The sequence below is a fragment of the Trichechus manatus genome, unplaced genomic scaffold (assembly GCF_000243295.1).
Source record: "Trichechus manatus latirostris isolate Lorelei unplaced genomic scaffold, TriManLat1.0 scaffold00133, whole genome shotgun sequence".
Lineage (NCBI taxonomy): Eukaryota > Metazoa > Chordata > Mammalia > Sirenia > Trichechidae > Trichechus > Trichechus manatus.
Window position 1 is genome coordinate 5,285,925 of NW_004444069.1, and position 15,345 is coordinate 5,301,269.

The following is a 15,345-nucleotide window of genomic DNA, read 5'->3' on the forward strand; positions in this document are numbered from 1 at the left end:
CCCCCACCATACCTTCACCCCCACCACACCCTCACTCCTACCTTCACCCTCACCCTCTCCCCCACCATACCTTCACCCCCACCACACGCTTACCTCCACCTCACACCACACCCTCACCCTCACCCCCACCCTCACCACACCCCTACCTGCACCACATCTTCACCTCAAGCATGCCCCCCACCCATATCCTCACGCCTTCATACCTTCACCCCCACCACACCCTCACCCAACTCTCACCACACCCTCCCCCCACCAACACTTTCACTCCCACCCTCACCTTCACCATACCCTCACTGCCAGGATTCAGCAGCTGCCTGACCGCCTACAGGCCTAAGTCGGACACACACACAGTTACCAGACAGACAGAGAAGGGCAGGATATGGGCATCTTTAGAGGCGAACTCTCCTCAAATAGGGTAGGGGAACAGGGTAGGGGTAGGCGGGGGGGAGCTCACCTTCTCTAGTGTCCTTCCGTCTCCTAGCCCTTCACCAGAGGAGGACCCCACACTCCCACCCTGTGTCCAAGCTGCGATGTGTGGGAATGGACGCTTCCCTCCCACTGCTCCCTCCCCTCCACCAGGCTGGCACCCCCTGGAAGCCAGGGCTAGGAAGCGCTTTCAGGTCAGTGCCCTCCCTCCTTGCTGGAAGCCCTCCAGGAGCCCTCCCCTCTTTCCATCGAGCTCCCTCATGTGGTGGGACAGGGACAGTGGCGATGACTATTTGCTGACACTCACCCCCTCCCTGTGCGAGGCTGCTGCGGAGCCCCTGTCTCTTTGTTCTCCATTTTTGTTCAGGTAGGAGGTAGGTGTGCTTTGCCTCCCAGGTGGCACCTCAGTCCTGCTCAGTGGGTGCTAATCACGGCAGAACTAGCTCACTCTGTCCTGGATGGTGTGGATTTATTGTCCTGTGGCCTCTGGACCATGCAGACTTTCTCCAAGAGCAAGAGCACATTTTCCTTGGGTATGTTGATAAGATATGCGTTGGTGTTTTACCAGTGACAGTCGGACAGCATGGATTTTATCCAAGACCAAAACCAAAGTTTCCCAATTGCACCAAAACCTGTTGTCGAGTCAATTCCAACTCATGGCAATCCATGTGCTATAGAATAGAACTTCTCCATAGGGTTTTCTTGGTGGTAATCTTTATGGAAGCAAATTACCAGGCCTTTCTTCCGTGGAACCACTGGGTGGGTTTGAACTGCCAAGCATTAGGTTGGTAGTTGAGCACAAACTATTTGCACCACCCAGGGGCCTTTAATTCCACCAAGGAGAGGAAAAACATTATCTGACACCAGTCCCTGGAAATGAGGAGTTTGGGAAACCAAGTCAGGCTATGGCCTGAATCTGTTACCCCAATGGCGGGTCAGAGCCGCCTGCCGCAGAAGCCGATACTGAGATGGGGTGAGGTGAGCAGCAAGAGGGTTTTATTGTATATCGATATACAGGAGACAGAGGGGAACGAGCTCCTCCAAAATCTGCCTCCCACTCTGGAGACTGATCAGAGGATTTTATCGGGACAGGGTCAGGGTCCGAAGAATCGGTGGGATGTTAGCTCCCCTTTGAGGTGGGCACAATGGCCTTGTTCCAGACACGTTGGCCTTCTGACGCCGTCCTGGTTTCACCTACAAGATGATTTTTCCTTGTTCAGCACTTGTCTGTCTACCTCCCAAAGAGAAACTTAGGTTAAACTTAAACTTTAAAATCTGGGAAAGCAAAAGGGAGGAGAGGAGGAAAATAAATTGAAATCATGGGAGCGTGCAAAAGTGAACTGTGCAAGCAAGGCATTAACAGTACCACAATACCCAGGAAGCTAGGCCTGTACTGCTGGCAATAAACAATAAATGTGAAATTTCCACATAGCCCGTTTCAAATCTATTATATTTCTTTTGTGTTATTTGTCCATATATGCTTCCTTTTACGAATTTGGGTTAATTGTCCATTTGAGCAGAAGAGCAAACTAGAGACTTTCAAAGAAATGTAACTTTATTATTTCTAATTACACTTAATAGTATTAAATACAATACAATAATCAAACACAGATGTTCATTTCAGAATTATCTCTACTAGCAAAACAAAAAAAAATAGGGGAGTGTGATGGTTAAGACTGTGTGTCACCTTGGCTGGGCCATGATTCTCAGCATTTATATGTGATCACTCCCATGATTGAATATGCTGTGAGTAGCCAATCAGATGAAAGGGATTTTCCTTGGGGGCGTGGCCTGCATCTGAATATAAGCAGACATTCTGGCTTTTTGCTCACTCTGGATCCTGTGGCTGCCTCCTGTCATCTCACTTCTGGTTCTTGGGACTTGAGCTGTCAGCTTATCTGCTGAACTTGGGATTCGTTGATCTTCACAGCCTGTGAGCGGAACCCTGCTCTCGGACCTGCTGATCTTGGGTTCGCCAGCCCCTGCAGCTACATGAATCAGGAAAAACCTTGCAGTCTTGCCTCCTGATCTTGGAATTTGTCAACCTTCACAGCCTGTGAGCGGGAGCCCTGCTCTCCGACCTGCCAATCTTAGGCTCACCAGCTTCTGCAGCTGTGTGAATTGGGAGAAGCCTCTACCCTGATCCACAGACTTGGGACGTTCTAGCCTCTACAATTGCATGAGCTGTTCCCTGGATATAAATCTCTCTATCTATATATCTATACGCTTTACTGGTTTTGCTTCTCTAGAGAACCCAGCCTAAGACAGGAAGGGACTGAATAAATTGCGATAGGTCTATTGGTTGGAATACCGGGCTGCCATTTCAAAGGATAACTATGAAAATTACGTAGAAATGTGGAAGTATAAACTTTGTGCTAAGTGACTGTTAGTTTTCTAGGGCTGTCATAGCAACTTACCACAAAGTGGGTGGCTTAAAATAACAGAAATGTATTTTCTCACAGTTCTGGAGGGCAGAAGTCTGAAATCAAGGTGTTGGCAGGGCCGTGCTCCTTTCGAAGACTCTAGGGAAGGATTTTTTCCTCACCTCTTCCATTTTCTGGTGCTTCCAAGTGTTCCTTGGCTTATAGATGCATCATTCTAATCTTTGCCTCCATGTTCACATGGCCTTCTTCCTTCTGCATCTGTATCTCTCTGTGTCTCTTCTCCTCTTTTTATAATGACACCAGTCATATTATATTAGTGCTCACGGTACTCCAGTTTGACCTTATGTTAACTAAGTACATCTGCAAAGATCCTATTTCCAAATAAGGTCATATTCACAGGTACTGGGGGTTAGAACTTCAACATATCTTCTTGGGGAACACCGTTCGACTTGTAACAGTGACCAAAGCAGAATACATTATTGTACCTGGATAAAAATGTGTTTGCATGTGGACAGTAGCGTGAAGTGGCATCCCAAGAATAAGAGTACATGAGGTCCTTGTTTCTTCTAATAGTTTTGTAAAAATGGCGTGGCAGCGTCTGCCCTCCTGTAACTTTACAAGGAGAGAGAAATCAAGATCATCAGCATCAGCCCAAGACTGATCCTTCTGAGGTGGAGGTCAAACATACCTTCACCCTCCAACATTTTTACCAATTCTGACACCATCCCTCCCTCCCATGGCACTCTCTATTTCTCTCCTGGGTTTGATAATTTGTTGCAATGACAACACAGAACTCACAGACCATACTCACAGTTATGGGTTTTTTGGGGGAGTAGCAGGGTACAACTTGGTATCAGAAATGACTCAGGATATAGTTCTTCGATCAGGATTGCTTCTTGGCTGTGCCCACAGGCAGACTTCTCTCAGAGCTTTTGGCCTTTTTGCCCCTGCCCTACTCAGGTACATGTTACAAAGCTCTTTAGCTGCACTAGTAAGTGTCCAGAGGCACCCTACTCTTCCAATGAGTCTCAGCCCGAAGGCACTCAGCTCTCTCACTCCATGGGTCAGCAAACCCACTGTAGCCGCCTTGCTTCATGGACTGGGAAGCCCACCATGCTGTCTTGTGCTGTCTGCTGCCACCATTTCTCTGCCACTGGACTCTGCTGGGCTTAATGCCACTTCTTGCTGCTGCCATGCCATCTCTTGTTGTCTTCAGTGTTATGGCTCTGTCTGTCTCCTTAGTCTAGGAGTTTCTCAATGCAGGGGCCCCAGATCCAAAGGACGTGCTCTGCTCCTGGTTCCTCTTCTTTTTGATAGCAGTAAGGTCCCCCCTTCCCTTTCGGGATTGGCTCCCTTTAAGCCTAGTGGGACGACAAAACTGACCAATCCCCTTGTTAGTGTTACACACACCTTATTTGCATGGTCCCACCTCCACAAGGGTTTCATATATCTTATTTGCATTATTAGCAATCTGTTCAATCCCCTTGGTGGGCCATAAGCACCTTATTTGCATAAATCAACCCAGTCATTTTGTGGGAGTCACAAGGCCATGCATGTCTAGAAGGGCCATGTTAAGTAATTCACTGCACCACAATCTGTTCATGATGGTTTAAGTATTGTCTAAGAAAGGAAGACAGAAGAAGAATTGGTACATGTGAATTGTGGTGTTGGCAGAGAATATTGACTATACCATGGACTGCCAGAAGAATGAGAAAATCAAACCTAGAAGAAATACAACCAGATGCTACATAGAAGCAAGGATGGCGAGACTTCAGCTTGCTTACCTTGACAATGTCTTAGCCTGGGTTCTCTAGAGGAGCAAAATCGGTGAAACATATATATAGATATGTAGACAGAGATTTATTTCAAGGAAATGGGTCACACAATTGTGAGGAAATGGCTCAGGCAATTGTGGGGGCTGAAAAGCCCCAATTCTGTGGGTCAGGCGGCAGAGTGGAGACCTCTGCTGGCTCACGGGGTTGCAGGGGCTGCAGGTCAGTCAGCAGGCTTGCAACTTCTCCAGGCTTACATCCCAAGAACCAGAGGTTGGGCAGTGAGAAGAGTACAGGGTCAAGAGAGAGGAGTATTGCTGCCGTACTCCCAAGGAAACTCTCCTTTCAGCTGATTAGCTGATCACATCAAATTACATCATGGAATGTGATTATATTACATTACATTATGGAAGAGTACCCAGTCCATTGTCTGCCAAAGCACTGAGAATCATAGCCTAGCTAAGCTGACACATAACATTAACCATCATAGACACATCATCAGGAGAGACTAATTGCTGGAAAAAAATCATGGTTGGTGTGATAGTTAAGATTATGTGTCAGCTTGGCTGGGCCATGATTCTCAGTGTTTTGGCAGTTGTATAATGTTGTGATCATTTCCCTGTTGAGATCTGATATGTGATCACCCCCATAATGGGATCTGCTGTGAGTAGCCAATTAGTTGAAAGGGAGTTTCCTTGGGCATGTGGCCTGCATCAAATATAGGCAGACATTCTGGCAAGGCTTAAGGGCTTTTGCTCATTCTGGATCCTGCAGCTGGCTCCTGTTCATCTGACCTCTGGTTCTTGGGACTTGAGCTAGCAGCTTACCTGCAGTCTTGCCTGCCGATCTTGGGATTCATCGATCTTCACAGTCTGTGAGCAAGAGCCCTGCTCTCTGACTCGCCTATCTTGTGTTTGCCAGCCCCTACGGCTACAGGAATCAAGAGAAGCCTCTATTCTGACCCATGGACTTGGGACGTTGCAGCCTCTACAAATGTATGAGCCATTTCCTTGATATTAATCTCTCTCTACATATATTTACACTTTACTGGTTTTGCTTCTCTAGAGAACCCTGTCTGAGACAGTTGGTAAAGCAGAGGGTCTGCGAAAATGAGGGAAGTCCTCAATAAGATGGACTGATACAATAGCCACAACAATGGACTCAAACATACCAACAATCATGAAGATGGTGAAGGACCAGGCAACATTTCCGTCTGTTACACATAAGATTGCCATGAGTTGGTGGAGCTTACTCGAAGGCAACTTACAGCAACAGCAAAATGATATGTCTTCTCTACTATGCTCCTCATGTTCTTCCAAGTCCTCACTTGCAAAGTCATTAGCATGCATATTTCTACTAATAGTCTGTTCAAGGCAATCTAGGCTTTTTCTGTCATGCTCCTCGAAATTCTGCCAGCCTTTTCCCTTTGCCCTATGCAAAGACCACCACCACATTTTTGGGTGTTTGTTACAGCAGCATCTCACTTCCCAGTACCAAAATTGCATAAATTTTCTACTGCTGCTGTAACAAATTACCACAAATTTAGTGGCGTTATACAGCACTAATTTATGATCTTACAGTTCTGGAGGTCAGAAGTCCAAAATGGGTCTCACTGGGCTAAAATTGAGGTGTCAGCAGGGCTGCATTCCTTTTGGAGGCTTTTTAGGAGAACTGCCAGAAAAACAAGGGATATCATTGCTGATGTCAGATGGAACCTGGCTGAAAGCAGAGGATACCAGAAAGATATTTACCTGTGTTTTATTGACTATGCAAAGGCATTTGACTGTGTGGAATAAAACAAATTATGGATAACATTGTGAAGAGTGGGAATTCCAGAACACTAAATTGTGCACTTGAAGAACCTGTACTTAGACCAACAGGCAATCATTCGAACAAAATAAGGGGATACTGCGTGGTTTAAAGTCAAGAAAGGTGTGTGTCAGTGTTGTACCTTTTCACTGTACTTATTCAATCTGTATGCTGAGCAAATATTCTGAGAAGCTGGACTATATGAAGAAGAATGGGGCATTAGGATTGGTGGAAGACTCATTAACAACCTGCTACTTGCAGATGACACGACCTTGCTTGCTGAAAGTGAAGAGAACTTGAAGCACTTATTGATGAAGATGAAAGACCACAGCCTTCAGTACGGATTACACCTCGACAGAAAGAAAACAAAAATCCTCACAACTGGACCAATAAGCAACGTCATGATAAACGGAGATAAGATTGAAGTTGTCAAGGATTTCATTTTACTTGGATCCACAATCAATACCCATGGAAGCAGCAGTCAGAAAATCAGATGACACATTGCATTGGGCAAATCTGCTGCAAAAGATCTCTTTAAAGTGTTAAAAAGCAATGATGTCACTTTAAGGACTAAGATGTGCCTGCTCAAGCCGTGGTGTTTTCAGTCGCCTCATACACATGTGAAAGCTGGACAATGAATAAGGTAGACCAAAGAAGAGTTGATGCCTTTAAATTATGGTGTTGGGGAAGAATATTGAATATACCATGGACTGCCAGCAGAACGAACAAATCTATCTTGGAAGAAGTACAGCCAGAACATACAGTACATAAGAAGCATACTTTGGACAGTATCAGGAGGGATCAGTCCCTGGAGACGGGTATCATCCCTGGTAAAGTAGAAGGTCAGTGAAAAGGAGGAAGACCCTCAACAATATGGATTGACACAGTGGCTGCAGTAATGGGCTCAAGCATAACAACGATTGTGGGGATGGCGCAGGACCGGGCAGTATTTCATTCTGTTGTACATAGGGTCGTTATGACTTGGAACCGGCTCCACAGCACCACAACAACATGGGAGAATCTTTGCCTTTTCCAGCTTCTAGAAGCCGTCCGTATTTCTTGGTTCATGGCCCTATTCGTCTATCTTCAAAGCCAGTAAAATCGGGCTGAGTCTATCTCATGTTCCTATTTCTCTGGTTCTCCTTCTTCTGCCTCTGTCTTCCGTTGGGCCCACCTGGATAGTCCGGGATAATTTCCATCTCAAGGTCAGCTTGTTGGCAACTGTAATTCCATCTGCAATTTCAATTCACTTTTGCCATGTGACATACAGTTTCCGAGGATTAGGGTGTGGACATATTGTGTATTCTGCTTTACACAATTATTTGCTGGTTTGTTTCTAAAGACACTTGAACGCCAGTCTACTGGATCTTTCAACTTTATCGGCCAATGTAATTCTGTCTTCTTCTGGCAGGTCTCCTGTCCGGCTTGTTCACGATGCCCATACATAGTTTAATAACATTTGATTGAACTCTGTATGTCTTCCTTACCTTTCTCTGAGTCTGCCACAACAACAAAGTCAAGCTGGTGGCAAAACAAAGCTCCTTCCTGCTGTTCCTTTTGCTTGAAACACTCTTCCCCAGACTCAGGTCAAATGTCACCTCCTGACTCCCTGAGACTATTGCCCTGAGATACTCTCCAAACCTTGAACCAAAACTAATCCTTGAGGTCACCTTGTAGATAAAATAACAAATTGGCTCAAAAAAATAATGAGTATCACCTGTAAGCACTGTGCTCCTTTAAGAAAACATCTATATGAGACCAAATGGTCAACAATTAAACAAAGATAAGAATATAAGGGGGCAGGGAAACTAGATGAATGGAAACAGAACAACTAGAAAGGAAATAATAAAAATATTGATGCATTGTGAAGAATGTAACCAATGTCACTGAACAACTTTAGTAGAAACTGTTGAATGGGAACCTAAACTGCTGTGTAAACCTTCACCGAAAACACAGTAGAATATTATTTTTTAAAAAGTCACTTCTTTGGAGAGATTCCCCCTAGGACCTTTCTAGAGTAATCCCCACCCCTCACCTGGGACTCTCTAACAGTACACTGAGTATTATCTGGCATGACTTTAAGTATTTGTTTGCTTGTATTTTTTACCATTTAGATCCATTAGACTCACTGCCTGGCACATAGTAGGTGAATGAATGAATGTCCATGATTCACAGTGCTCATGATAAGCCTCCATTCCTATACAAATCCCACCCTCTCTTGAAGGCTCAACTCATAGCTGACCTTTTCCTTGAAGGCCATTCCCGATCAAATCCATTCATTCAATAAATGTTTATTAAGTACTGTCAAGTGTCAAGCTGTCTGCTAGGCATGGGAGCTGGCCAGACGATTAAGACGATGCTCACAGCAGACCCATAACTAGATACAGTGGTCTTTCCTGTTTGTTAACTCCTGCTGCCCCATGTTTCATCTTTGCATGTGGTTTTTATCTTCCTGGATGGACCATAAATCTCTCTTTTTTTAAAATTTTATTATATTGTAGTTTAAGTGAAAGTTTACAATTCAAGTTAGTCTTTCATACAAAAATTTATATATACATTGTTATGTGACCCTAATTGCTCTCCCTATACTGTGACAGCACATTCCTCTTTCCACCCCCGATATCCAGTGTCCATTCAACCAGTTCCTGACCCTCTCTGCCTTCTCATCTCACCTCCAGACAGGAGCTGCCCATTTAGTCTCATGTATCTACTTGAGCTAAGAAGCACACTCTTCACAAGTATCATTTTATGTCCCATAGTCCAGTCTAATCTTTGACTGAAGAGTTGGCCTTGAGAATGGTTTTAATGCTGGGTTGACAGAGAGTCTGGGGGCCATGCTCTGTGGGGTTCCTCCAGTCTCAGTCAGACCATTAAGTCTGGTCTTTTCAATAGAATTTGAGTTTTTCACCCCACTTTTCTCCTGCTCCAACAGGGACTTTCTGTTGTGTTCCCTGTCAGGGCGATCATTGGTGGTAGCCGGGCACCATCTGGTTCTTCTGGTCTCAGGCTGTTGCAGTCTCTGGTTTATGTGGCCCTTTCTGTCTCTTGGGCTAATGTTTTCCTTGTGACTTTGGTGTTCTTCATTCTCCTTTACTCTAGATGGGTTGGGACAAATTGATGCATCTTAGATGGCCACTCACTAGCTTTTAAGACCCCAGACTCCACTCACCAAAGTAGGATGCAGAACATTTTCTTAATAAACTTTGTTATGCCAATTGACCTAGATGTCCCCTGAAAGCATGGTCCCCAGACCCCCGCCCCTGCTACCCTGTCCCTCAAAGTGTTTGTTGTACTCAGGATACTTCTTAGCTTTGGTTTAGTCCAGTTGTGCTGACTTCCCCTGTAGTGTGTGCTGTCCTTCCCTTCACCTAAGATAATTCTTGTCTACTACCTAGTTAGTGAATACCTCTCTCCCTTCCTCCCCACCCTCATAACCATCAAAGAATGTTTTCTTCTGTGTTTAAAGCTTTTCTTGAGTTCTTATAATAGTGGTCTTATACAATATTTGTCCTTTTGTGACTGACTAAATTCACTCGGCATAATGCCTTCCAGAATCCTCCATGTTATGTTTCACAGATTCATCGTTGTTCTTTATTGTTGCGTAGTATTCCATTGTGTGAATATACCATAATTTGTTTATCCATTCATCTATATTGATGGGCACCTAGGTTATTTCCATTTTTTTGCTATCTTGAACAGTGCTACAATGAGGATTCGTGTGCATATATCTATTCGTGTGACGGCTCTTATATGTCTAAGATATATTCTAAGGAGCGAGATTGCTGGATCTTATGGTACTTCTATTTCTAGCTCTTTAAGGAAGTGCCAAATCGATTTCCAAAGTGGTTGTACTATTTTACATTCCCACCAACAGTGTATAAATGTTCCAGTCTCTCCACAACCTCTCCAACATTTATTATCTTGTGTTTTTTGCATTAATGCTAACCTTGTTGGGGTGAGATGGTATCTCATTGTAGCTAATGATCGTGAACATTTCTTCATGTGTTTGTTAGCTGCCTGAATGTCTTCTTTGGCAAAGTGTCTGTTCATATCCTTTGCCCATTTTTTAATTGGGTTATTTGTCTTTTTGTTGTTGAGGTTTTGCAGTATGTTGTAGATTTTAGAGATTAGATGCTGATCGGATTTGTCGTAGCCAAAAATTTTGTCAGTCTGTAGGTTGTCTTTTTATTCTTTTGGTGTTGTCTTTTTATTCTTTTGGTGAAGTATTTTGATGAGCATAAGTGTTTGATTTTTAGGAGCTCCCAGTTATCTAGTCTGTCTTCTGGTGTTCGTGCATTGTTATTTATGGTTCGTATTTTGTTTATGTCATGTATTAGGGCTCCTAGCGTTGTCCGTATTTTTTCTTCCATGATCTTTATCGTTTTCAGTTTTATATTTAAGTCTTTGATCCATTTTGAATTAGTTTTTCTTCATGGTGTGAGGTATGGGTCTTGTTTCAGTTTTTGCAGATGGATATCCAGTTATGCCAGCACCATTTGTTAAAGAGACTGTCTTTTCTCCAATTAACAGATTTAAGGCCTTTGTCAAATATCAGCTGCTCATAGGCGGATGAATTTATGTCTGGATTCTCAATTCTGTTCCATTGGTCTATGTATCTGTTGTTGTATCAGTACCAGGCTGTTTTGACTACCATGGTGGTATAATAGGTTATAAAATCAGGTAGTGTGAGGCCTCCTACTTTGTTCTTCTTGAGTAATGCTTTACTTATCCGGGGCCTATTCCCTTTCTAAATGAAGTTGGTAATTTGTTTCTCTATCTCATTAAAAAATGCCATTGGAATTTGGATTGGGATTGCGTTGTATCTGTAGATCGCTTTGGGTAGAATTGACATTTTCATAGTGTTGAGTCTTCCTATCCATGAGCAAGGTATGTTTTTCCACTTATGCAGGTCTCAGACTATAAATCTCTTGAAGACAGAAAATGCCATGTGCTTATTACGCTGTGTCCTGGTGCTAAGCAGAATGTTGGCTAACCTGAGTCCCTCAACAAGTGCTTTATCAGTTGGCCAAGAAATGGTAGAAGGGGAGAAGGGGAAACACTCCTGTAGCTCTGTGGGCAAGAGAACCAAATTGCACTGATTGTTAAAATGAAACCCATGCAAATAAGGGCATCATGACGATGGTTACCTGACTCCTCATTGTTCCTCCAGGAACTGAGAAACCAGCCCTCAAGGAAGCAGACTGAAGATGGCAAGACCCTGTGTCACTAACATTCCAGGTTGGAGCTTCAGATCCCTCTGTACTACAAGCCCTTCCATCACTAACCAGAGGCTGCCGAGTCGATTCTGACTCATGGCGACCCCGTGTGTGTCAGAGTAGAACTGTACTCCATAGGGTTTTCAGTGGTTGATTTTTCAGAAGCAGATTGCCAGGCCTTTTTTCTGAGGTGCCTCTGTGTGAACTTGCACCTTCAGCATTTCAATTAGCAGCCCAGTGCATCAACCGTTTGCACCACCCAGGGACCACCATGGCCGGTTTAGCCTCCCTCTCTGATGTCCCTCTCCCAGGGGTTAAGCACCATCAGGATCCAGGGCAATGTAGTGAGGGCTTCACAAAGGGAAGTCTATTCAGCTGAAAGGACTGACATTTATTCTGTGATTACATTCTTTCTACGTAGTAAAATGCCATTTCTTTTAAAATGTCTTTTTCTCATTATAATAGTAGATGGGAGCTAAATTTCTTTTTAATGTTCTTATTTGCAAAATAAAAAGTAGGCAGCCCAATGTCAGCCCACCAACTTTTGGTCTATGAAATCCCAAAGTGTGGAAACCACTGGTCAAACCTACCTTCCAACTCCTAATTCGGGTTATTAACATGCAGCCTTGGGGCTGGCCACCCCTGCCGGGCTCTGCCATCTGCCCCACTTGGCCCTACTCTGCTCTGCTGTCACCGCTGCCCAGATTCCTTCATTCAAAAACACAAACAAATGACTATTGCCCTGGGATACTCTTTAACCCTTGAACTGAAACTATCCCCTGGAGTCATCTTTAACCCTTTCATGACCAAATTAAAATTTAAAAAAAATTTTTTTGTTGCTGTAATGTTGTTCCATTAATGGAATGCATGCAGAATCATTGAGTGTGTCCCTCTGGACTCTGGGGGTAGGACTGGTGGGATGTGTATGTCCCATTGGACTCTGGGACACATATGTCCTTGTGGACTCTGTGGTAGGTTGGTGGGACACATAGGTCTCTACAATATGCACCACCTCATAGAATACCCTGTAAAAAGAGTAATTTGCAGCACACACCCATTTCTTCCATTTCTAACAGTCGTACAGGTCCCCGCCTGCCAGCAGCACATACTGAAAGTGGGAAAGAAATTTCTCAATAAACTTGAGAGGTGGAGATGTAGGTGGACTTACATATCCTGCTGGTCATGGTAAATTAAAAAACAGTTTAGCTCAAAAAGTAAAGAATGTCACCCTTAAGTATTGTGCTCTTTAAAAAAATGATCTATATGAGACCAAAGGGACAACCATAATTCTAAAACGTAAAGGAGAAGTTTAGGGTGCAGTGAGTTTAGATTAGTGGAGGTGAAACAACTACAGCAGAAATAATGGAATTGACACAATGTGAAGGGTGTAACCAATGTCACTGAACAGTGTGTAGAAATTGTTAAATGAGAGCATGTTTTGATGTGTATATTTTCACCGAAAATAAATTAAAAAACAAAAAAAGCAAACAAGCACGTAACGAGCCCCCACTATGGGCCAGCCTGTTCTAGGCACTGTGGATATAGCAGTTAAGAAAGGGACCTCCCAATTCTCCCAAACTGTCATTTCTCCTCAGACTTCACTTATTTGTGTACTCAGCTTGCCCCCTGCCTCCAACAGTCTCCAAATTTTGAATACAAACTTCCAATATATGTGTTTTTATAAGTTGTATACATACACAGCATCCCTGAGTGGAGCAAATGGTTAAGTGCTCAGCTATTAACTGGAAGGTTGGCAGTTCGAATTCTAACCAGAGGCACCTCAGAAGAAAGGCCTGGCAATCTACTTCCAGAAGATCACAGCCTTGAAAACCCTATGGAGCACAGTTCTACTTGGACACACATGGAGTCACCATGAGTCAGAGCTGACTTGACAGCAACTAGTTTGGTTTTGGTTGTTGTTTTATATACATATACATGTTATGTAAGTGATGAAACACTCCAACAGAAATTTCAAAGGAAAGAAGGAAAAAATGAAAATAGGCTGTAATATTTTTCCTCTGCCTCCGTTGTGGTCCTCACTCTGGCAGTCTCCCTTCTGCCCTCGCTCCCCTCCAGCTGCCCTCCCTGAGGTCACCGAGTAATTGAATCCAGTGGACACTCTTTTTTTGGTCCCAGTCAATTGCAGAGCTGGCAGCTCGGTCTTCCTTGGTGGCTCCTCTTTGTCCCTTATTTGATGGGGTTCCCTCTCCCCGTTTTATCTTCTCAGTCTGTATATCCAGGGTAATCTTATGCAAACTTGGGGTTTTAATTAACCTATTTCTGGATCATTGGGAAAGAATCTGATCTTGCTTCTTCTTGGACTCTTCCTGTCTATGCCAATCAGATAATGGCACTCTCTGCCTTCCCGTCACATTCAGAATAAAATTCCAACTCCTTCCTGTGGCTAACAAAGTATCTGGCCCAGACCTCCTTTCTCTCTCCTTTTCTTTCTGTTCCAGCTCCGCTTGCCTCTGGCTAGTCCTCCAGGCATTTGCACTTGCTGTTTCACTATTCCACTAAAGACGCCTGTGTGTCCAGATCCTTCTGTGGCCAGCTCCCACCCTTCATTCAGGAAGGCCTTCCTCGATGTCCCTCTAAATATAGCAGTTCCCCATCTCTCACCCTTGCCACCACTACTTTATTTTTCTTTACCACACCTCTCACTCCATGTTATGGATTGAATTGTGTCCCCCTAAAAATATGTGTTGGAATCCTAACCGCTATACCTATGGATGTAATGTAACATAATGTAATCATCTTCCATAAAGCAATCTAATATTATGTTAATGAGGCCATATCAGTGTTGGGGGGTTCTAAACCTAATCACCTCTGAGTTATAAAAAGAGCAGATTAGACACAGAGACAAACACATAGTGGGGAAGACAGATTCCATGTTAGAATCATCAAGAACCAAGGAATGCCCGGGGCTACTGACAAAGAATCGACGTGTGAGACCCTGATTTGAACTTTTAGCCTCCAGAACTGTGAGAAAAGAAATTTCTGTTCTTTAAAACCATCCACGTGTGGTATTTGTGTTATAGCGGCACTAGATAGCTAAGACACACCACAATGTGGTTTTCTTCAGTGCTGTATCCCTGGTGCCTGGAACAGTGCATGGCACATAGTGGGTGCTCAACAAATGTGTTGTTTCCCCCACATCTACATCCTTGCTCTTCTGAGCTCCAGAGCCCTGTGGCTAACTTGCTTCTAGACATCTTTGCGTGTCCCATGAACACCTCCAAAAATGTTGGTATATTCTCCCAAAACCTGCCACCCAGCTCCCCAAACCATTCACCATTGGCCCACAGAAGAAACCTGGCTGGCATGCTAGGCTCCTCACCTCTGATGGCCAAGTGGTCACCAGATCCCACTGAGTCTCTCTCTTCATTCTCTACCCTGCCCATGCTGTCTTTGCTTGGGTCCTCATTATTTCTTGCCAGCTGGTTTCCCTGCCCAAGACCCATCCCCTTCACATTACTACCATAGCACTTTCTGAAACTCAGTGATCATGTAACTCCAGGATTATCTTGAGGATCAAATTCAGACTCCTTAGGTTGGCACAAGGACTTACAGGATCTAGTACACCCCCTCCTCCAACCTTTCTGGCTTTACTTTGAGACCAGACTAGTTGGAGTTCCCCTAAACACCTCCACGTCTCTCTCTGCTGTTCCCTCCTGAAACCTGAAATGTCCATTCTTCACCTTCCTACTGTGTCTTCTCCAACTGGAGAAATCCAAT

The 15,345-nt window shown here is 44.1% G+C and overlaps 1 protein-coding gene across 1 annotated transcript in view; it reads right to left on the reverse strand.

Moving 5' to 3' along the window:
- Positions 1-15,011, reverse strand: part of SLC2A7 (solute carrier family 2 member 7) — a 40,311-nt gene extending 25,300 nt beyond the window's left edge. Inside the window, 1 exon segment of the mRNA XM_004385176.1 lies at positions 14,948-15,011. Coding sequence (XP_004385233.1) covers positions 14,948-15,011 — 64 coding nt within the window.
- Positions 15,012-15,345: the final 334 nt, after the last annotated feature.